We start from the raw sequence: 24,256 nt of genomic DNA, 5'->3' as shown, positions 1-24,256 counted from the left end.
GGTCTGATTACAAGCGCATTGGGGAAACTTAAATACGTATAAAAGAAATTTGCAAAAATATTCAAAAACAAAAAAGTTAGATCGAATTTTTAGTTTCACTAATTCTGACGTCATGTGACCCTATGTCGTCATATACATATATAATTTTAAATAAAAATAAAAAATTTTTTTTTTTTAAATTTTAATTTAAATTTACCAAAATACCTGCAGCGGCCTAATAAACGTATTTTAAAAATATTATTTCAAAATATTAATATTCACAAAAGTTATGAGCATATTTCATAAAAATCTCTGAATCTCAAAATTCAAAATTTATGGTCTAATTACAAGCGCATTGGGGAAACTTAAATACGTATAAATGAAATTTGCAAAAAGATACAAAAACAAAAAAGTTAAATCGAATTTTTAGTTTTACTAATTCTGACGTCATGTGACCCTGTGTCGTCATATACATATATAGTTTTAAATAAAAATAAAAAAATTTTTTTTTCAAATTTTAATTTAAATTTACTAAAATACCTGCAGCGGCCTAATAAACGTATTTTAAAAATATTATTTCAAAATATTAATATTCACAAAAGTTATGAGCATATTTCATAAAAATCGCCAAATCTCAAAATTCGAAATTCATGATCTGATTACAAGCGTATTGGTTACACTTAAATACGTATAAAAGAAATTTGCAAAAATATTCAAAAACAAAAAAGTTGGATCGAATTTTTAGTTTCACTAATTCTGACGTCAAGTGAGTCTGTGACGTCATATACATATATAGTTTTAAATAAAAATAAATTTTTTTTTTTTTTCAAATTTTAATTTAAATTCACCAAAATACCTTCATCGGCCTAATAAACGTATTTTAAAAATATTATTTCAAAATATTAATATCCAAAAAAGTTATGAACATATTTCATAAAAATCGCCAAATCCTAAAAATCAAAATTAATGGCTTTGTTAAAAGCGCATTGGTTAAACTTAAATACGTATAAAAGAAATTTGCAAAAATATTCAAAAATAAAAAAGTTAGATCAAATTTTTAGTTTCACTAATTCTGACGTCAGGTGAGTCTGTGACGTCATATACATATATAGTTTTAAATAAAAATAAAAATTTTTTTTTTCAAATTTTAATTTAACTTTACCAAAATACCTGCAGGGGCCTAATAAACGTATTTTAAAAATATTATTTCAAAATATTAATATTCACAAAGGTTTTGGGCATATTTCATAAAAATCGCTAAATCTCAAAATTCAAAATTTATGGTCTGATTACAAGCGCATTGGTTAAACTTATAAATACGTATAAAAAAATTTGCAAAAATATTCAAAAACAAAAAAGTTAGATCGAATTTTTAGTTTCACTAATTCTGACGTCATGTGACCCTGTGTCGTCATATACATATATAGTTTTAAATAAAAATAAAATTTTTTTTTTTTTCAAATTTTAATTTAAATTCACCAAAATACCTGCAGCGGCCTAATAAACGTATTTTAAAAATATTATTTCAAAATATTAATATTCACAAAAGTTATAAGCATATTTCATAAAAATCGCCAAATCTCAAAATTCAAAATTTATGGTCTGATTACAAGCGCATTGGGGAAACTTAAATACGTATAAAAGAAATTTGCAAAAATATTCAAAAACAAAAAAGTTAGATCGAATTTTTAGTTTCACTAATTCTGACGTCATGTGACCCTATGTCGTCATATACATATATAATTTTAAATAAAAATAAAAAATTTTTTTTTTTTAAATTTTAATTTAAATTTACCAAAATACCTGCAGCGGCCTAATAAACGTATTTTAAAAATATTATTTCAAAATATTAATATTCACAAAAGTTATGAGCATATTTCATAAAAATCTCTGAATCTCAAAATTCAAAATTTATGGTCTGATTACAAGCGCATTGGGGAAACTTAAATACGTATAAATGAAATTTGCAAAAAGATACAAAAACAAAAAAGTTAGATCGAATTTTTAGTTTTACTAATTCTGACGTCATGTGACCCTGTGTCGTCATATACAAATATAGTTTTAAATAAAAATAAAAAAATTTTTTTTTCAAATTTTAATTTAAATTTACTAAAATACCTGCAGCGGCCTAATAAACGTATTTTAAAAATATTATTTCAAAATATTAATATTCACAAAAGTTATGAGCATATTTCATAAAAATCGCCAAATCTCAAAATTCGAAATTCATGATCTGATTACAAGCGTATTGGTTACACTTAAATACGTATAAAAGAAATTTGCAAAAATATTCAAAAACAAAAAAGTTGGATCGAATTTTTAGTTTCACTAATTCTGACGTCAAGTGAGTCTGTGACGTCATATACATATATAGTTTTAAATAAAAATAAATTTTTTTTTTTTTTCAAATTTTAATTTAAATTCACCAAAATACCTTCATCGGCCTAATAAACGTATTTTAAAAATATTATTTCAAAATATTAATATCCATAAAAGTTATGAACATATTTCATAAAAATCGCCAAATCCTAAAAATCAAAATTAATGGCTTTGTTAAAAGCGCATTGGTTAAACTTAAATACGTATAAAAGAAATTTGCAAAAATATTCAAAAATAAAAAAGTTAGATCAAATTTTTAGTTTCACTAATTCTGACGTCAGGTGAGTCTGTGACGTCATATACATATATAGTTTTAAATAAAAATAAAAATTTTTTTTTTCAAATTTTAATTTAACTTTACCAAAATACCTGCAGGGGCCTAATAAACGTATTTTAAAAATATTATTTCAAAATATTAATATTCACAAAGGTTTTGGGCATATTTCATAAAAATCGCCAAATCTCAAAATTCAAAATTTATGGTCTGATTACAAGCGCATTGGTTAAACTTATAAATACGTATAAAAAAATTTGCAAAAATATTCAAAAACAAAAAAGTTAGATCGAATTTTTAGTTTCACTAATTCTGACGTCATGTGACCCTGTGTCGTCATATACATATATAGTTTTAAATAAAAATAAAATTTTTTTTTTTCAAATTTTAATTTAAATTTACTAAAATACCTGCAGCGGCCTAATAAACGTATTTTAAAAATATTATTTCAAAATATTAATATTCACGAAAGTTATGAACATATTTCATAAAAATCGCCAAATCTCAAAATTCAAAATTTATGGTCTGATTACAAGCGCTTTGGTTAAACTTAAATACGTATAAAAGAAATTTGCAAAAATATTCAAAAACAAAAAAGTTAGATCGAATTTGTAGTTTCACTAATTCTGACGTCAGGTGAGTCTGTGACGTCATATACATATATAATTTTGAATAAAAATAAAAATTTTTTTTGTTCAAATTTTAATTTAACTTTACCAAAATACCTGCAGGGGCCTAATAAACGTATTTTAAAAATATTATTTCAAAATATTAATATCCATAAAAGTTATGAACATATTTCATAAAAATCGCCAAATCCTAAAAATCAAAATTAATGGCTTTGTTAAAAGCGCATTGGTTAAACTTAAATACGTATAAAAGAAATTTGCAAAAATATTCAAAAATAAAAAAGTTAGATCAAATTTTTAGTTTCACTAATTCTGACGTCAGGTGAGTCTGTGACGTCATATACATATATAGTTTTAAATAAAAATAAAAAATTTTTTTTTCAAATTTTAATTTAAATTTACCAAAATACCTGCAGGGGCCTAATAAACGTATTTTAAAAATATTATTTCAAAATATTAATATTCACAAAGGTTTTGGGCATATTTCATAAAAATCGCCAAATCTCAAAATTCAAAATTTATGGTCTGATTACAAGCGCATTGGTTAAACTTATAAATACGTATTAAAAAATTTGCAAAAATATTCAAAAACAAAAAAGTTAGATCGAATTTTTAGTTTTACTAATTCTGACGTCATGTGACCCTGTGTCGTCATATACATATATAGTTTTAAATAAAAATAAATTTTTTTTTTTTTAATTTTAATTTAAATTTACCAAAATACCTGCAGCGGCCTAATAAACGTATTTTAAAAATATTATTTCAAAATATTAATATTCACAAAAGTTATGAGCATATTTCATAAAAATCGCCAAATCTCAAAATTCGAAATTCATGATCTGATTACAAGCGCATTGGGGAAACTTAAATACGTATAAAAGAAATTTGCAAAAATATTCAAAAACAAAAAAGTTAGATCGAATTTTTAGTTATACTAATTCTGACGTTATGTGACCCTGTGACGTCATATACATATATAGTTTTAAATAAAAATAAAAATTTTTTTTTTCAAATTTTAACTTAAATTTACTAAAATACCTGCAGCGGCCTAATAAACGTATTTTAAAAATATTATTTCAAAATATTAATATTCACAAAAGTTATGAGCATATTTCATAAAAATCGCCAAATCTCAAAATTCAAAATTCATGATCTGATTACAAGCGCATTGGTTAAACTTAAATACGTATAAAAGAAATTTGCAAAAATATTCAAAAACAAAAAAGTTAGATCGAATTTTTAGTTTCACTAATTCTGACGTCAGGTGAGTCTGTGACGTCATATACATATATAGTTTTGAATAAAAATAAAATTTTTTTTTTTTCAACTTTTGATTTAAATTTACCAAAATACCTGCAGCGGCCTAATAAACGTATTTTAAAAATATTATTTCAAAATATTAATATTCACAAAAGTTATGAGCATATTTCATAAAAATCTCCAAATCTTAAAAATCAAAATACATGGTCTGATTAAAAGCGCATTGGTTAAACTTAAATACGTATAAAAGAAATTTGCAAAAATATTCAAAAACAAAAAAGTTAGATCGAATTTGTAGTTTCACTAATTCTGACGTCAGGTGAGTCTGTGACGTCATATACATATATAGTTTTAAATAAAAATAAAAAATTTTTTTTTCATATTTTAATTTAACTTTACCAAAATACCTGCAGGGGCCTAATAAACGTATTTTAAAAATATTATTTCAAAATGTTAATATTCACAAAGGTTTTGGGCATATTTCATAAAAATCGCCAAATCTCAAAATTCAAAATTTATGGTCTGATTACAAGCGCATTGGTTAATCTTATAAATACGTATAAAAAAATTTGCAAAAATATTCAAAAACAAAAAAGTTAGATCGAATTTTTAGTTTCACTAATTCTGACGTCATGTGACCCTGTGTCGTCATATACGTATATAGTTTTGAATAAAAATTAAAAAAAAAAATTTTCAAATTTTAATTGAACTTTACCAAAATACCTGCAAGGGCCTAATAAACGTATTTTAAAAATATTATTTCAAAATATTAATATCCATAAAAGTTATGAACATATTTCATAAAAATCGCCAAATCTTAAAAATCAAAATACATGGTCTGATTAAAAGCGCATTGGTATGAATTTAATACGTATTAAAGAAATTTGCAAAAATATTCAAAAACAAAAAAGTTAGATCGAATTTTTAGTTTCACTATTTCTGACGTCATGTGACCCTGTGTCGACATATACGTATATAGTTTTGAATAAAAATTAAAAAAAAAAATTTTCAAATTTTAATTGAACTTTACCAAAATACCTGCAGGGGCCTAATAAACGTATTTTAAAAATATTATTTTAAAATATTAATATTCATAAAAGTTATGAGCATATTTCATAAAAATCGCCAAATCTTAAAAATTAAAATTTATGGTCTGATTAAAAGCCCATTAAATTTGCAAAAATATGTAAAAACAAAAAAGTTAGATCGAATTTTTAGTTTCACTAATTCTAACGTCATGTGACCCTGTGTCGTCATATTGAAGTAAAGTTTTTATTTTAATGTAAGTCTTGAATGGGAATTGTTATAACATGGTGGAACATTTGTAGTAGTAAGTAAAGTTATTCAATTTCAATGTGCTATATTCAATGTTTTTATTTAAAGCAAAAAAAAAATTTTTTATCGTACTGTTTTTAAAAATAAAAAACTAGTTAAAAAATCTAAACCTTTCACTTTTGTTTTATCTTTAAGATTTGTTTTAATTTGGTATTACTGACAACAAATGTAGAAATAATCTATTATAAAAACAGAATAGAAAAATCAAATCTATAGAACTATCGCGCTTTTAGTAATTTAACTTCTTTTTAATTATGAAAAAAAAACGTTTTGGTTATTTTATATACTATTTTCCTATACCAACCTATAGGTCAATAAGTTACACTATACGCGAGATATAAAAATGCTGTAACTTTTGATCTATTACATTTTTTTGAAAAATGATTTATTTTGCATCTTCGTTATGACAATATGCATTAATACAAGATTTTAACTTCTTAAGCCTTTATATAATTTTATTCACCCAAACCCTTTTTCTATGTTTAAAATGAAGATTGATTGGCTATATCCAAATCTTTTTATTTCTATATAATTCATTATTGTTTCTAGAAATATAAGGATGTTATTTATCTTTATGAACCCAAAATTATAAAAGGTGTATGATTATGAATGGTGTACAAATGTAAAATTTAAACTACACAGAATTCTTAAAATAATAGATTTTGAAATATTTTAGCAAATTAACTAAAAAGTCCTTGCAATTTACACAAAACAAAATATAAAATTAACTTTTATAACTTTGATCGGTTATAGTTTATCATTTTTTAAATTATATATTAGAACAGTAAGAACTAAGAAACAACCAAATAAATGCATTGCCATTAATACAATGAGTCAAAACATTATATATTCAGCAGGGCCAATGATATTAAATTTAAAGAAACCAAAAATTTGGGCTTCACTTTTCGTTTTTATTTTTTTTATCAAATTTTTTTATTAGGCTTTCATGTTATACAAATGGGCTTGTTATAACAATTTTATGTTAGATAATTTACTTGCTCACCAAATTCATATATCAATATTGTCTTTATATAGGCCTAATTAACGATAAACCCCCCTCCCCCCCATCATATTATGTGAAAACGTGGCTTTTATAAACGGGCTCTTTCCTGTTTTACCTCCAAAAAAACTAAGCAGAATTTAATATTTATGTAACAAACAACAAATTAGAACAATACGAATTGATAACATTTGCTTCAGTTACTAAGAAGGCTTCACAAGCCAGTATAACAATATTTTTAAAGCCAAATATATTAGCTAATGATCAAAATTTAAAAATTTGTGATAAAAAAATTAGGATTAAGCATTTTTATATGTGGTCATTCAGAATATGTGTAGTTTTTAAGATTAACATTAAATGTTAAAACAGTGCATATTTAAGATAAGAAGCAAGATTACGAATGAAAACTTGAAGTTGCATAAAAATATTAAAAAAAAATAAAATGCATAAAAATTTGACAAGTGCAATAGAATAAAGCGTTTAAACTTCCTTCTTAAAGTTTTTTTAACATGAAAAAAATTGTTACAGTGATAAACATTAAAAGTTATATAAAAAAATTAAAGCTAACCTAATAATACAATAATTTACAGCATGTTTACCATATCTTTAACATCAGTGGACCCTTGTTGTCCATTAACTTCATTGATCTTTTTACCCAAAAATTTGGTATTTTTTAAATCACTGCCACTTATATCTATGAGAAAATATTTATTTAAATAAAAAAAAATTATTTTATTTTGGTACAGTTTAATTTAAAGAACTACCTTTAATAAATTTATTAAATAAAATATTTATAAACATTTAACTTCATATTATTTAGTACAAAAAAGATATAAAATGGTACCACATGATGTTGATTTAATCTTAGCATCACCTCCAACATGAACAGTCATAGAAGGTTGATTAGTTTTCTCTAAACAGTCATTAAGAGGTATTTATTGTAAAAAAATTATTTTTTCCAATATTATAATAGGTTTTTAAATATTATCAAATTTTTTTTAAATGTGTTTTTAGATGTTTTAAGTAAATGCATTAAAAATGTTTTTATCCTACCAAAATCACCTTTTATAGTTTTATGCATGGTTAATAAAGAAGGACCACTGGGAAGATGATATCTAAATTTTCCCTTTATTACCTTGCAAGTAAACAAGTTTTTAAACAAAAACTTAAAAAATTTTCCAGCAGGGGAAGTATTAACAACACCTTTTTTTGGTACTAGTTCAATTTCATTAGTTTTAATGCTTTGGTAGTCGTGGATTTCAGAATAAGTTTCAAAATCATCATGAGTGATTGTTAGTCTAACCATTTCTACAACTCCATGAATGTGTGAACTAAAATTAAAATTTTAAGTTAAAAAAATATTTAGTTTAATTAATTTACTAATATACATTTTCACAAATAAAAACGTTAAGTGTAACTTGTTTCTGTAAATGGAATATAGTTTAAAAATAAACTTTTAAAAAACAAATAATTGTATCTAAATTTTACATACCAACACATATCTCTATTAAAGTTTTTTTTAGGTAAAACGTTTACCTAAATGCTACAAGTAACGCTGATTCTTCCATATTATTTTCCCTGATCACTAACTTTAAATGTGATTCTTTCCTTTCCAAGTAATAATTTTGGGTTTTTTTAGCTTCTCCAGTTTTTAGATCCTTGGATTTCGATATAGCATGAAACCTACAAAAAAATTTAATTTTAACCAAAATTACCAAGTTTGATTGCGTTCTCAGGGAACGAAATAACGGGTCGCTATTCGCTAAACGCGAATCGTTTTTTTTAAATTAGCGAATCGTTTTTTACAAATATATTAGAATTAGCGAATCAACCAAAAAAGTTCAAGCCATAATAATACTTTCGTGTATATTTGTGTATTGTTACGATCTATTTTTAACCGGTTTAACACATTTATAATTACACCAATATAATCCTGCGTGAATGTAGTACTATAGGGCATTTAATAACAAAAACTTTTCATGTTTGGCAATGCGTAAATTTCACCTCCGGGTTCGTTTAGTTATTGCGCAATTTTTTAAATACATAACACAGCTTTAAAGTAATCAAAAATGTCTCGTTTTTTGTGCGAAAAATTATTAACGATTGTTTAACAAGACGTTACATTTTAAAACGCCACGCAACGCGTCAAGTGTTATCAAAAAACGAAGATTATGATTTGGACCTAATTATTGCTCTAAAAATTCAACCTCATTTTTAGCGAATCGTTTTTTAAACGTTAATTCGTACCCTGGTTCTGAAAGCCAACTTACCAATTCAATGTGTCAGTGGAAAACCGAATCCAGTTGGAACTACGATCGCCAACACAATCATTATAATCAGAATCTAATTCAACCCACTCTTGACCATCCTCACTACTTTCAATCTTCAAAACAATCATAGTTTTTAAAAAAACATGAATGCTGACTTTAATCAAAATAATAACATTAAAATATATAACATAATAAATATAATTTAATAAATTAAAATATTAACTTAGTAGTTGGATTAAATCCAGTAATTAAAACAACAATTAACTGTATTTACATAGAAGTAACATTCTCCAGTTTCAGTTGTTGAATAAAACGGGGTGTAAAGAGATATCTCCACTGGTTTTTTAAATTTCAATCCAACAGGCAAGCATTCAAATTGTTTAGTTATTAAAAATTTATCATCTCCCTAAAATGTATTTGACACTAAAATTTACATTTAACAATTAGGGTAAAAATAACAAACCATAGCCAAGTTTTATTTGCAAACCTTATTCTCATGAAATTCAACATTATCATTCCATAGAATAGAATTAACAGTGATATTAACATCCTTGTCAAGTGCACCTTCAGGAATATTTATAATAATACCCTTTGCTCTTTTTCCTAGTTGCCTGCCCTTTGGTCCCACCATTTTTTTACGACCTTCATCTAATTAACAAAAGTTTTTGTAATTTTTAAACTACTGACAACTCTAAAAAGCAAATACAACCACAAAAATTTAAAAAATGGTTGTTGCCAAATAATATTAGTAGCAACAAGAAATACAATTATTGAAAAAATATGTTAAATATAAACCTTTTTTAATTAATTGAATTTGGTTTTCTTGAATAGTTGTAGTGATCTATAAAATAAAAAACAGACACTTTAACCCAAAAATAAGAATAGGATTGCAAATAAAAATCAGATTAGTTTTAAATATCTGCCAATTCCAATCAAGTTGTAATAGTTATAGGAAATATGTTGTTTAACAAAATTAAATTTATTCTATTAAACCAACTTTTGCTCCATGTTCATGTTGTTTAGGAGAAGGTATATTAAGTGAAGGGTTCTGTAAAGGTTTTCCATTATTTGCATCTGCACAGTTTATTAACATTAATTTAACATATTTAATAAAGTGTAAACAAAGAATACCTTGTTCAGGATTAGTATTAGGCTCTTCAAGTGTCAACTGGGCATCAGCCTTTTTAAAAAATTAATAAATTTATAAAATTATTTCGTAATTATGAATATAAGTAAATAAGCCCCATTATTTTCCGTTTAATGTCATTTAATGTTTACTATTCAAAAGGAAAAAATGCATTTATATTACAATATAACATTAATGAGCATTCAGAAAATTAACTATTTTATTTTTGCAAAATTTAAAATAATTTTACCGTTGTTTCAAGTCTTTGTTGCTTAGGAAGAATTAAATTATCAGAACCGTCTTTATGATGTTTTCTTTTAACTATAAAATTTAATCTAACCATTATTCTGGTTGTACCGTTGCATATTAAATAAAAATAAAAAAGCTATGTTAAATATTAATAATAAATATAAAAATCAGCCTTAATTAAACAAAAAATAAAATTGTAAGAAGCACAAAATGTATAGTTTTAAATTTAAATTCATTTTCAAAACCTTGTTGATGCCTGCTTGCTTGTTTTTCTGGTATGGAAGGAATTTTCTAAACAAATAGAGCAAAACATATTTTAAATAAAAGTAAAAGTGAAAAATGACATAAAATATTGGTTACTTTTTCGGATATGATAGCATAACATTTACAAAAATACAAAATATATTAAAACTTACTATTGGTTCAGGTTCATATTCTTTAGTGGTTAAATTCTTTAAAGATCCTAAAAAAGTTGGCAAGTGTTATAATAACATAACAATACAAAGTTTATTTTATTACATCAAATTTTACATCAAACAAATAAATGTAAAAATGAATCTAGTCAAATATTTAAAAATGTTAGGCTAAAACCGTTAAATTTTCCACAAATTTTATTTTTAACTTATTTCCTAGAAAAACAAAAAATACCTTGTTCAGAGCAAGTAACATTCTTCTCAGTTATAAGACAAGCAGCATCAGATTCTATAAACTAGTTAATAGAAAATAAATTTAAAATCACAAGATATACATAATATTTAAAATTGAACTTAAAAAAATTTACATTCTCTGATGATTCATCAAATTTTTTAATATCTGATGATGCTGCTGGTGGCATATTATCTAATGGTCCAGCTGTTTCATTCGTATCTGCTGGTTTGACTGTTTTATATGTATCTGCTGGTCCGGGTGTTTTATTTGTATGTAGTGGTCCAGCTAGTTCTTTCTTTTCAGGTGATCCAGCTGGTTCATTTTTATTTGGTGGTTTGTCTGGTTCCTTCTTATCTGGTGGTCCAGCTGGTTCCTTCTTATCTGGTGGTCCAGCTGGTTCCTTTTTATCTGGTGGTTTAACTGTTTTATATGTATCCGCTAGTCCAGCTAGTTTTTTCTTATTTGGTGGTCCAGCTGGTTCCTTCCTATCTGGTGGTCCAGCTGGTTCCTTCTTATCTGGTGGTCCAGCTGGTTCCTTTTTATCTGGTGGTCCAGCTGGTTCCTTCTTATTTGGTGGTCCAGTTGGTTTTTTCTTATCTGCTTGTCCGGGTGTTTTATCCAGCCAGTTTATTTAGATCTGCTGGTCCAGCAGGTTTTTTTTTCTGTGGTTCACGAGCTTGTTTCTCCTTGCCTGATGGTCCAGCAGGTTCCTTCTTATCTGATGGTTCAGCTCTTTTATTTGTGTCTAATGGTTCAGCTTGTTCATTTGTATCTTGTGGTCCAGCTAGTGTTTTAGGATCTAATGACTCATTTAGGTTTTTTTGAGCTGATATTACAGGAAATACTAAAACAGTAAAATATTTTTGTAGTTTTTCGAGCAAAGTAAAATACCTAATAAAATTATTTAAAAAAGCCCTTTTTATAGGTGTTGAAAATAATGCAATTATATGTTTAAATAAGATTAATACATCTTTTTAATTACCAAAATATATTATAACAAAAATAATTTAAAAATAATATAAATACAACTTTACCAATATTTTGCCTTGCATTTAGTTGTGGAAACACATTTTCGTATATCTTTAAATGAGTTTGTAATACATCAATTTGTTTCTGTGAATAAAATAGAAATATAAGTTACAACAGTACATAATTATGTACAACATATTGGATATTTAGAATTAAGCATGAATTTAAAAATAATTAACACAGGAGCATAATAGCGGTTATAGTTCACATCTACTTTATTTTACTATTGTCATATAATTTAAATAGGGCTATAATTATGTATATATATCCAAATTTTATACCTTTGTCCTTAAAGAATTAATAAAGTCTGAAAGTGGCGAGTTGACATCTACTGCATTGTTAGAAATCCGTAGAGAAAGAGGCTTAGTCACTTGGTCGAAGAAGTAGCCAAGATGAATGTAGTCACTCGGCAACAAAGTCTCTTTAAACTCAAGATTTGCCTGGTCAGGTAGGAGTCTGATGACAGATTGGTTGAGGTTATCATTGCCAGATTCGTGCAAATAACTGCTGAGTTCAACCAGGGTTGCAGTATTTGTTGAAGAAGAAGAATTTACTTTCTGACATAAATCTCTAGCATATGTTTTTAACACCATTCGTTTTCCATCACAAACTGTTGTAGAACAAGATTGAAACATAGACAAATCCTTGGAACTGTAAAACCCAAACAGAAATTTTGTGACTACTTCCCATCGACTAGTGGAAAACTTTGGAACACATTTTTGAAATTCATCCAGACTTGCCCATAAAAATAAATACATGGCAGCAAACAGTTCCTGCCAGATGAGATGACTGAAGTTGCTTCGTTTGTCTCCTTCTAATATCTTGACTTTCATGTTTGAAGAATCATAAACAAAAGTGTCAAGAAAAGTTTTATGCATTTTTTCAGTAATTCCAGCCTTTTTAATGTCTTTTTGATCAAAAATAATTTTTTTTCTGCTCAAACCCATTCCAGGCAAGATAAGCTAGACATTTAATTTCGTTCTCAGGAACTTCTGTGTTGTCAGGAAAATGATCTGACCTCATATAATGCTTTAAAGAAGCAAGCATAACATTTGTCATAGTTTTTAGATTAACTTCAGAGCCAGACAAAATTGCTTGATTGATGCAGTGCATAGATAGAATACAGTTGACAGGAACATAATTGTAAGCATCAATATCTGGATGATCTTGTAAGAAGGTTAAGACTTTAGATGAATTTTCGCCACATATTTGCCTGCACATGTTTTCTTGTGCTTCCTTATTAAAACCAAGTAGTTTTAACACTAAGATAGGTCTGCAAGAAGGATGCCACTCATACATTTGCCTTGGTCGAGAAGTGATAAACTTATAAGCATTGGGAAAAAACTTTCCATTAAAAATGTTTTTTAGAAAATCTTCAGCAGAGCCATTTGTAGATACCAAGTTTCTGGGTGCTTTCCCTAAAGTAGTACTATCAGCTTCATCCAGTCCATCAAAGATAAGGATAGTATCAGAACTGTTTTTAATGCAATTAAATGATTCTATATCAGTAGATTCTGGCTTATCCCAATCAATGGATGAATTTGTAACAAGAAACCTGGAAATCGACATTTTTTCATGAAAATTAACTGATCGTAAAATAATGCAGAATATAAATTTTATATTCTGAAGAAAGAAAGTTGGTTGCTATTTTTAGAAAAAATTTCTTGAATCAGAATTTTAATAAAAGTTGATTTGCCAGTCCCTGTGTGCCCAACAAGAGCCACAACTTTAGAATGTATTTTAATGAAGTCTCTTTTATTCTTGTCTAATTGAAGTCGTTTAGCCTCATTTTTAGTCGTTTTATTGAATTTCCGTTCAGCTGCTGCTTCAGCATTTCTTTTTGCTAATTCAAATACTTCATTTACCTTAATTTTTGTACCAGGGTGATAGCCAGGTTGAGTTAACTTGGACATTCTTTCAAATTGTTCTTTTCTGGTATGAAAGTGATCAACTGAATCTAAATCTTTAATATCAGTGGAAGAATATTTAGCAAGTTCTAACTCAACAAATTCTAATTGTTTGTCTAACTGGATAGGAGAGCAGAATTCATCGGCAAAATGTCTAGCTTGCTCAAAACATTTTTCAGAAAGTTGTTCACATAAGGAATCACCTAAAACTAAAATATAGTGCACAATAAGGCGTTTATTTTTTAGGTTTAATTTAATTGACTATTCTTTAAGTCATGATGAAAAAAACTCTAATGAGACACAGCTAAAACCGAAAATAAATTTTGTTAACTGTCAATTTTTGACTAACTAATAAGTGAGTTAATAATTTAACAATTTTTATAAAGTTTGGTCAAATACAATAATATTTATAAATTACTGAAAAAGTTCACCAATGTTTTAAAACTTTTTGCTAGTTTAAGTTGTTGAAAAATAAAAATAATATAAATAGTTTTTGCTAACCAAAGCCTTACCACATTTTTTATAGCAACTAAAAAAAAATCAAAAATATACTGAATCTATTTTATTTTTTATTAAAATTATTTTTTTTACCGGGGGCAATTTCTTTTTCATATTTGTCACCCAGATGTTGAATAGTGGAATCAGTGATGTTGTGTACATTTTGTACCTCAGTAATTTGTTCGACATTGGTGTGATGTAAATTAACTTGAAATGAAACAGGCACTACAAAAACATAAAAAAAATATTTAGACAAAGATACAAATATTATTACTTAATAAACCGTAAATTTTTTAACCATAATTAACCAAAATAGATTAAAAGACAAATTTATAAAAACATAAAACATTTATAACTACCTTGAGCACCAGCTACAAGTTCCCTCAAAGCTACAAATTGTGGAGAATTTTCATCAGCTATTCTTTCCTTAATTTGATTTAGATTTAGTAATAGTTATAACTTTAAAAAATAAAATATAAAGTGGTTTTTACCAGTATATTTAATCCTTGGTTTAAAAATCAAATTAAAATTAAAACAACAATCATTATTTTTTAAAAATAAATATTTTTTTTAATTTTTAAAGAAAAACTCACATTTTTATTAGAGTCCTGGTTTTTCTCTTTATAAGACAAATCTAAAAGCACAAGTAAAAATTAAACAGTTTTCATAAAAAAAATTGGAATTAATTATACATTGAAATTTAGAAAACACTTTCTCTTTAAATATTTAAAGATTACATAATTAATTATTACAATTTTTTTTGTAACCTAATAAAAGTTAAAAAAAAGTAAGTTTAAAAGCAAGCGAAACAAAAGCAAATAGGAATGATATAACATGGTTTGTGGAATTCCAAAAAATCTTTAAAAATCTGTCTATGAATATGCAAAAAAAAATTTCAGTGATAATTAAAATGTGACTTGCCACAGTTTAAAATAAAAAGTTACTAATTATTATTATTGGTAACCAGACACTTCGGCCAAAATTTTTTTTTCAAAACAGCAGGGATTTTGCCTTTTAATTACCGCGAGAAATTTTATTTTCGCGTAGTTATATACAGTTTTTAGACAGTATTTGAAACAAAATAAGCAGTAAATTAATAATTTTTTTAATAATAATGTGCAAGAACATGTTATCTTTATTTTGGCGTGTCAATTTTCTTTTCCTCAGTGTAAAAAATGATTAATTAATGATATATTTTCTTCAAATATCGTTTACAAAAACGGCCCTCATTTCGCAAAATCTGTGATATCATAACGCATTGTCTTGTGTCACCTTAAAGCGCGCGCTTTCAAAATTAGTTTTTTATAGGTTTTAGTTTGTAAAATTAAAAAATTGACACGGGAAAAGAAAGATAACATGTTCTTGCACATTATTATTTAAAAAAAATATTAATTTACTGCTTATTTTGTTTTAAATACTGTCTAAAAAACTGTATATAACTACGCAAAAATAAAATTTCTCGCGGTAATTAAAATGCAAAATCTCCGCTGTTTTGAAAAAAAAATTTTGGCAGAAGTGTCCGGGGGCCGAAGTGTCTGGGGGCTGAAGTGTCTGGCATTCATTATTATTTACCTGGCGAATCAGTATCACTTGTGCCTGACATCTCTGAGTCACTTTTGGATTCATTTTCTTCTTCCATTATCAAATTTAGAAAATAAAATTAAGATTAGTAAGACAACATGTAAAGTCTTCTAAAAAACAAATTAACCTTGCTTTTAAATACTAAACACCCAATAGAAAAACACTTAATCTAGTAATACTGGAAATTTTAATGAAAAGCTTATAAATATTGTTACCATTTTCAATGTATAAAAGGTAAATGTTACGTTTGAATAACTAAAAACAATCATTCAGTTACATAGTTCCTCTTTATGACGTTGTTAAAATTTCTTTTTTTGGCATTGGGAATATAACTTATAACCGATTTGTGACACAAGTCAAAATCTCTTTTTTTAACTAAAAACATTTTTTTAACAATTAAAAACAATTTTTTAATAATTAATAAGCTTTTTTTGCAATTTCTTTAACCTAGCCTCTGAGTAATATTGATTTGCACTTAACAAAACCATGAGAAAATTTATATTTTTCTATTATTTAAAACAAAAATATAATTTTATGAATTTTAATTGTAAAACTAAAAAAATGACAAAACACCATTTAAACACACAAAAAGCACAAAATATATACTTTTAACAACAGAAGAACACAAAAATAAAATTTAGAGATATCCAATTGTAATTAAACCGGTAAAAATTGACTAAAATAGTGTTTTACAAGTTAAGTCCTTATTAAAGTAGTTAAAAAAGTTTTGTATAGTGTTTTTAATTAAAGATACACTTATTGTTAACAGCAAGAAGAGTTAGTATAGCTAATTGTCATAGATAACAATGTAGTGATTGTTACACAACCCATTGTTACGTTCAATGCCGATTGTTAGCATTGAATATTACAAACACGTTCTCCGATCGTGGGCAAAACTTCTGTTGTATCAAGCAAACTAAAAACATTGTCCTCAGCAGGTTTCGATGCTAAGACCTCGAGATCACGAACCATTGAACCTGTTATTCCAACTACAATAACGTGGACCCCTTCTTTGCGAAGTTTTGAGGCTGAAAGTTAAAAACAAAGATTTAAAAACAATTTAATTTTATCATCAGAAATTAAATAATAAACAAATAGAGGCATACATTTAAATTCCATTTACGTAGACACTTATTTAAACTCCTTACATTTCAAGCCCTTTTTATTTAACCCTTTATCTGAATTCCTTACATTTGAATACAGTCACATTTCAACCCTTTACACTTGACCCCTTCATCTAAACCCCCTTACATTTAAACCCCATAAAAATTATGCGTTAACCATTTTGACTGGCAAACCAGAAACCTTAATAAATTTAAAGAAAGACATTCTAAATAGATTACATTCTAATACTTACACTCAAGTTTTGCGTTGTCCTTCGCATTTCCATCAGTAAGAATAATCACGACAGTGGTCGCACCGTGGCGCTGTCCTAATAGGTTTTCACGAACGTATTTCATCGCCAAACCTTGAAAATTAACATAATTAAGATTTTAGAAATCAACTCAAGTTAAAACAATAAAAAAAAATTATTATAACATATGTTATATCTACATATTATAATGCCATGAAGAAAATGCAACGTCAATTTTAAAAAAATGTCCCAGATAATACTAATTTATATGTAGCTAGTATCTTAAATTAATAACATTGTAACCGGTGCTCAAGACTTAAAAACAAATTGCTGATTTTTTAAATACTATTTGTCTTTTAAATAGACTGTGTGGTCAAATTTCTTTACATCGATATATATCAGAAAATATTTTATGCGAAATTTCTAACTTGTAGCTCTTACCTGCTCTTGTACCAGTACCAGCAAACTGTACAGCCTCGATAGCTTCGTTAAGTTGTTGTTTAGACGAGAACCACGTGTTATTAAGATGAGGAGTGTCTATTGCTGAGTGAAACGAAATAAAACTAACTCGTGTGTAAGTGGATGAAATATATAAACCATCGTGAATCTGAAAAAAAATGCAAGATTTTAATAACTTGATAAGGTTTTCATTGAGCTTAAGTGTATATCAACCACCTATGACATCACTTGGTAAATTTAAGTGTTCATTTTTAGTGAGATTAGAGTATATATAGATCCCGTTTTTTAGCATCTTAACATTAAGTTTACCATTAAAAATTTACATACAGGTTTAAAAAATTAAAATCTTTGACACAACTTACCCCTTCAACGAAACTCTTCATTTTTTCGAAGTTTTTATGTCCAATACTGCTCGAGCTATCAAGAACATAAATCAGATCCATGTGAGCTTTTGGTGGACATTCGTCTAATAAAAAATAACAAGTTTAAATACAGTATGGTAAAGCACGATATATAAAAAGCAGATAACAATATCACCAATCTTACTTGGGTTAAAAAAGGAAGTCAACTTAAGCAAGCAATTATACCACAAAAAGTGCAAAAGTTTATGGTAAAAGTATGTCCCTGAAAAAATATAAATAAATTTTAACACTTACCAATACAACAAGATTTTCTGTCGCTCCACTTCATATTTTCCATACAAGTGACGTCACTTTCCCCATTCATGACGTAACCGTCTTTACATTCGAACGTGCACTTAGAACCTACTCTGTTGTGGTCCGAACACGTGACTGAACCACCATTAGGGGCGCTAAAGGCAGCGGCGCAAACAGATTCTGTAATTAAAATAAAAAATTTTAAAAAATTAGTGCGATTGAGTTAAAAAAAAAGATTTATTCTCGATGTAGGGGGTCGATTTCACGAACTAAATATAGAGTAACATCAGTTACTCCGACCCAGTCTTGAGTTTTCTTTGTCAGTTTGATACATTACAGATTATATTGACCCAATAAATACAGAATAAGGGCAATGGGGATTAGCCCAGGATCTCATACAGTGAAGTCAATAGTTCTTACCACTACACTACGCTGCCACTGCATTTTAAGTAGATATATAACATAAGTTACTGAGTACACAGAGATAAATAAATAAAAGGGAAGTGGAAACTTGCCTGCACAGATAGGAATAATATTATCCCAACCCAACAATGGTTGTCGACAAACTAAAGTATCAGTGGAACCAACTAGGTGGAACCCAGGATCGCACGAGAAAACGCAACTCGAGTCTTTATTCCATCCATCTGAACACGTGACTTGTCCGTTAGGGATGACTGACAATGGCGGGTGACACAATGTTAATTGTTCTAAAACAATAGAAAGATATTAAACAATGAAAAATTTAAAAACAGCGTAAATTTCGGTAAAATGACGAAATACAAACCATAAGTCTTTTCGGTGTTGCAGACGTATCGTGCAAATTCGTTACAGCGATATTGGACCCATTTAAAATCCCGGGTTCCAAATATAAGAGAATCCGAGACCAAGTGGACGCACCGGGCAGCTCCTGGAGTAAAAAAATATTTTAAAAATTTAAAATACAAGAAAAAATATTAAGTAAATAAGAACGTGATAGTGTTAAGAATTGCACCACACGTTATTCTAGATAAAAAATTTATTTGTCTTATTCTAAAAAATTTATTAAAATTTATTCTAAAAAATTTATTAAAATTTATTCTAAAAAATTTATTAAAATTTATTTAAAATTTATTTGTATATTCTAGAAAAAAATTTTTTTTGTCTGTTAATGATATTTAAAATTAATTCATGATTTAGTTTTTAACTTCAAATCATATGCTTATAAATGAACAATGCTTCGCATGCTTTATTTCGTACAACTTTAACGCATATTTTACCTGGAATAAGTCGCTCAACTTGCTCGGGCCAAACTTGAAAGTTGTCCTCAGTTAAAGAGGCACCATCTCTCCATCTGTACACTCCAGGTTGGTTCCGGTCACTAAGTCCAATGTAGGGACCCAAAATTGTGGTGGTGACGTCACCGGTTGGGATTAACTCGCTCTGTGGCAAATATAAACACAAGTGTTATTATATATAAATAAAGTAGTTTAAAAAAAAATTTAAAGTTTAAAATCAAGTAATGGATACCGAAGACTTGGTTGTTAATAAAGGTTTTGAAAGTATCAATACAAACTTCAGTAATTAACTAAGCAAACGAAATTTACTTTATTTACAATCGGTATTACCGACATAAAGCAATAAACAACGTACCAGTAGTTTAGCATTCAGAATTTCGTAAGCCTTCCTTGTTCTTATTATAGCAGGATGTCCAGCATTGATATTCATACATGCGTCCGAAGCCGTAAAGCTCACGTGATCAGGGTTCACCAGAGTGTAACAATATTTCCCGCCATCTAGCTCGTTACCCTGACAACCACCTTCATTTTCTGCAAAAAAATATTTAAAAAAAATAATTTTGAATGATTATATCTGATAATGACGTCATAATTAGAAACAATGATTTACTTGTGCACGTGATCCCATCGCCCTGATATTCTGCCGCGCATGTGCAGTAAAAACTTCCAGGTTCGTTGACGCAGATTCCATTGTTGACGTCACAATTATGAGTTCCGACAAGACACTCGTCGATGTCGATGCAGGACATCCCATCACCAGTGTAACCAGAGATACAATCACATCTATACAAGGTAATTTGAATATTTAAAAAAACAAAAAATTTTAATTAAGTAAAAAAACGTTTTAAAAGCTTAACTTGAAGATTTTTAAAAGCAACAGCATCTGATACGCTACTAATCTTTTTTTACCCGCTTTGTGAACAGATTACGTCATAAACTCCCTTTTTTAATAGCCTTAACGTTGCAATTGTAAAATTGTGAATTTAGAATAATTCTTACCTATAAGATCCATCTGTGTTTGTGCAAGTTGCTTTCTTATGACATTCGTTCATTGATGAACATTCATTTATTTCAGAGCAAGTTGTATAACCATCACCTATGTAAAGTAGAATTTAATTATCACTATTATAATCAAGGGATTATTGTTTAAAATTTTTTTTTACGAATTTATAGGGCATGAAATAAAAATAATTTGACATTGTTTTATAACTTAGTGTTTCCCACCTTTAAATCCTCTTCTACATTCACATTTACTTCCATCAATAGAAGGTACGGCGAGTTCGTGGCAAGCTAAAATAATTTGGAAACACTGGGTTAGTGACTAGTTTTTAGACAACAAATAAAAAGATATTTTTAGATAAAAAAAATTAATTAAATACCTCTTTGACAAACTGGGATTCTGACGTCACTCCAAACCCCACTCATGACGTCACAATGAACTTCATCAGCCCCATATAAGGCAAACCCAAGGTTACAACTAAACGAACACGTGGAACCCAATCGAGTCCCATTAGTGCAGTCAACGACCCCGTTTTCGATTGGTTCTGCGGTCCCAAGATAACAATAACCTGCGGGGCAGTTTGGGTCGTTTATAGGGTCTAAAAAATAACAAAAAAATTAAAGTTTAAATGATATTAAAATGTTAAATTTAGTGTTAAATTTGTATTATTTGCATTTATGTTTGTTAATATTTGCCTAATTTGACAAGCTTAATAGCATTTATTTTTTAAATTGTTAATTTTTGCCAAGCTTAAGATTGTTAATTTTTTTTTTCAAACTATATATTATGACTATGTTTAGATATAATTGTTGAATATTTAATCTGAATATATTCTCATATTAAAAACAACCAACTCACCATATTCACAAGTTGCTTCACTACCCGACCAAGTTCCATAACAAGATCTAAACTTTGATCCAACTAGAGTGAAACATACGTCACAATCGAATGTACACTCAGTTCGCTGTATCATCTCTTCAGTGTCACATTTCTGCGTCCCGTTAGAGGGCGTTGGTAAGTCGTCGCATACAACTAAACAAAACAAGTTGAATATTAGTTATATTTATGACATCATAACTACATTTTTTTGTTATGACGTCGTAACTTACTGTATTTACAGAACGGCTTCTTTTTATCCCATTCTCCAGTTTCCGGATCACATTTGATATTCATCCGCCCTTTTCTAGTATATCCGTCATCGCAGAAGAAAGAGCAAGTAGATCCCCATCGAGCACCGTCCGTACATTCTACCAATCCATTGTTTGGTGCATCTAACATTGTGACGTCACAGAACGAATCGGGACACAATGGGTCGGAAATTGGGTCTGTAAATTAATGAAAAAAAATAAAATTTAATTTTGCAAAAAATTGACTAAAACAAATATTGAGGATAAACTATCATCAACCAACCGTAAACACATTGTGCTGGCGTTCCACTCCACTGCGCGTTTGATTGACAGGTTCTAACATGTGACCCATTAACCTTGTAACAAGGATCACATTCATAAATACAAACTGAGCCTTCTGATTGGTCGTCCGGTAAACAGCTCGCGACTCCTTGTTCGATGACGGAGACTACGTCACAATTGACGATCGGAGCATCAAAAGATTCTGTAAAGAATAAAAATTGTAATTCGATTAATCTTTTTTTTTCTTTGATTAATTTGTGTAAATAGTTAAATTTTAAACCGATTTGGGACTCATACCCTCGCATCTTGGTTTAGGTTGATCCCATTGTTTGTTTAACCCTTGACACGTGACGTCACTTGACCCCAGGAGGTCAAAATCTTCGTCACAAAAGAAGGAACATTTTGAGCCAACTTGGCGACCGTTAGTGCAAACCACACCACCGTCAGTGGGCGCTATTGTCATCTCTTCGCTGCATCTATCACACCGATTGTCTAAAAACAAATAAGGATTAAAATATTCGAAAGTTTAAGTTAACAAAAACAATTTAATATGTGCCGTTGTGAAGTGATTTTAAGCTATTCGTAAACGCCAGGCTTAAGTGCAAATAGTGTGGCATTAGTAAGGCTCGAACCCGAAACCTTTAGGCTCGCAAACCGACGCCACGGCCGGCATATTAGAATATTGGATTCATGCAAATATTGAAAACTTGTAAACTTACCGTAAGTACAAACAGCGTCCTCTCCCGACCAAACATTATCTTCCATGCACATCCTCTGACTCGATCCTCCGTTGCTATGACAATCGTTACACTTGAACGAGCACACCTCCGACATCGTGTCGTTGTTGAACGAGCAACTCATCTCGCCGTTAGTGGGCGCTTGTAGGGGGGTACATGATCGTTCTGGGGAGAAACAAAATTTAAAAAGTTAATAATATTCTTAAATTCGTACAAAAAGTATTAAACACAGCTGATGACGTAACACTAGATGACGTCACAATCTTACCTTGCATTTCCCCGTTACACCTAGGAGTGTTACAACAGAATCGACAAACAGAAAGTGGGGAGTCGGGGAGGTTATTGCATTGTGTCACCGGCCATGCCACCTTGTCGTTCTGGTTCATATTGTTGGTACAAGCCAGACTCTGTTTGCATCGCTGGAAAAATATTTAAATATTTATGACGTCATTATTAGGTTTAAATTTAAACTTTTAAATTTGAAAAAAAATTAGTATTATGACGTCAATTTCAGCGTTGCAGTAACTTTAATTGTGACGAAGGCAACCACAAACTGTAAAAATTTTTTATCGATTTTCTTATGATGTCATAAACTTACTTTATCAATTCTGATCGAGAATTCAGTCTTGGTGTTGAAAACTCGAATCTCGGTTTGACAAGAACCTTGTGAGGCTTCACACGTGACCACATTTCTGTTACATTCCTCGTTTGATTTCGCGTTCACACAAGAAAAACAAGTTTGCCTACTCTCTGTCGCAACCCTTTGGGGAACCAACGTTTTGCTGGCCACTAGGAGTGGTAGAGAGAACGCAAGAGCAAGCAGCATATAGCCTATAAAAAATAAAAATATTTAAGAAGTCTTATTTTTAATTAATAGAAATTATTTATTGAAATAAGTGACAATACCTTTTATTTGCTGAATTATTGACGTCTCCTAAAACGAGCAGTCAAAGCGCAAACAGTAAGATTTTAACAAACGCTTCATTCGTATTTCCTAATAAAATATAATGCGACATTGAATTACGATTTATAACCAACTTATATCGAAAGCTTTAAATCATTATTCACTGCTTAGCTAAACCAAGTTAAACTTAGAATGCAAACAACTGAATGATGATTTGTAGCTGGACACAGAAGCTTATATACTAAAACATTGCCCGTAAAATACATAAGAATCACATAATTTGTTTTAGAAATACCAGT

At 28.4% G+C, this 24,256-nt stretch overlaps 4 protein-coding genes across 4 annotated transcripts; all 4 read right to left on the bottom strand.

Annotated features, from left to right (window-relative positions):
• Window positions 1-6,423: 6,423 nt before the first annotated feature.
• LOC145749571 (uncharacterized) lies at window positions 6,424-11,758 on the bottom strand. Its single transcript, XM_082565372.1, has 15 exons — window positions 11,283-11,758; window positions 11,150-11,210; window positions 10,918-10,964; window positions 10,747-10,792; window positions 10,503-10,573; window positions 10,258-10,306; window positions 10,124-10,200; window positions 9,922-9,967; window positions 9,614-9,774; window positions 9,401-9,532; window positions 9,127-9,239; window positions 8,393-8,539; window positions 7,919-8,187; window positions 7,701-7,769; window positions 6,424-7,550 (listed from the first exon to the last, which is right to left on the bottom strand). Exons 1-15 carry the CDS (start codon window positions 11,334-11,336, stop codon window positions 7,441-7,443), a joined length of 1,452 nt encoding a protein of 483 aa, XP_082421498.1. The 5' UTR covers window positions 11,337-11,758; the 3' UTR covers window positions 6,424-7,440.
• LOC145749572 (uncharacterized) lies at window positions 11,731-13,125 on the bottom strand. Its single transcript, XM_082565373.1, has 3 exons — window positions 12,460-13,125; window positions 12,184-12,262; window positions 11,731-11,993 (listed from the first exon to the last, which is right to left on the bottom strand). The coding sequence occupies exons 1-3, from the start codon at window positions 13,123-13,125 to the stop codon at window positions 11,764-11,766; spliced, it is 975 nt and encodes a 324-aa protein (XP_082421499.1). The 3' UTR covers window positions 11,731-11,763.
• A 648-nt stretch (window positions 13,126-13,773) lies between these two features.
• On the bottom strand, window positions 13,774-16,276 carry LOC145749573 (uncharacterized). Its single transcript, XM_082565374.1, has 5 exons — window positions 16,156-16,276; window positions 15,177-15,217; window positions 14,943-15,009; window positions 14,677-14,808; window positions 13,774-14,294 (listed from the first exon to the last, which is right to left on the bottom strand). The coding sequence occupies exons 1-5, from the start codon at window positions 16,220-16,222 to the stop codon at window positions 13,795-13,797; spliced, it is 807 nt and encodes a 268-aa protein (XP_082421500.1). The 5' UTR covers window positions 16,223-16,276; the 3' UTR covers window positions 13,774-13,794.
• Window positions 16,277-16,818: 542 nt separating this feature from the next.
• On the bottom strand, window positions 16,819-23,884 carry LOC145749738 (complement receptor type 2-like). The gene is made up of 20 exons (XM_082565589.1): window positions 23,652-23,884; window positions 23,322-23,472; window positions 23,036-23,218; window positions 22,614-22,808; window positions 22,318-22,518; window positions 22,017-22,232; window positions 21,766-21,939; window positions 21,287-21,505; window positions 21,132-21,197; window positions 20,907-21,003; window positions 20,518-20,690; window positions 20,263-20,438; window positions 19,890-20,052; window positions 19,418-19,540; window positions 19,149-19,340; window positions 18,634-18,813; window positions 18,340-18,443; window positions 17,960-18,125; window positions 17,522-17,632; window positions 16,819-17,192 (listed from the first exon to the last, which is right to left on the bottom strand). Exons 1-20 carry the CDS (start codon window positions 23,877-23,879, stop codon window positions 17,017-17,019), a joined length of 3,294 nt encoding a protein of 1,097 aa, XP_082421715.1. The 5' UTR covers window positions 23,880-23,884; the 3' UTR covers window positions 16,819-17,016.
• Window positions 23,885-24,256: the final 372 nt, after the last annotated feature.

Source organism: Corella eumyota, chromosome 4, assembly GCF_963082875.1.
Source record: "Corella eumyota chromosome 4, kaCorEumy4.1, whole genome shotgun sequence".
NCBI classification, from domain to species: Eukaryota; Metazoa; Chordata; class Ascidiacea; order Phlebobranchia; family Corellidae; genus Corella; species Corella eumyota.
Note: the sequence above shows the minus strand (reverse complement) of the source record. Positions and strands in the feature narration are given on the sequence as shown.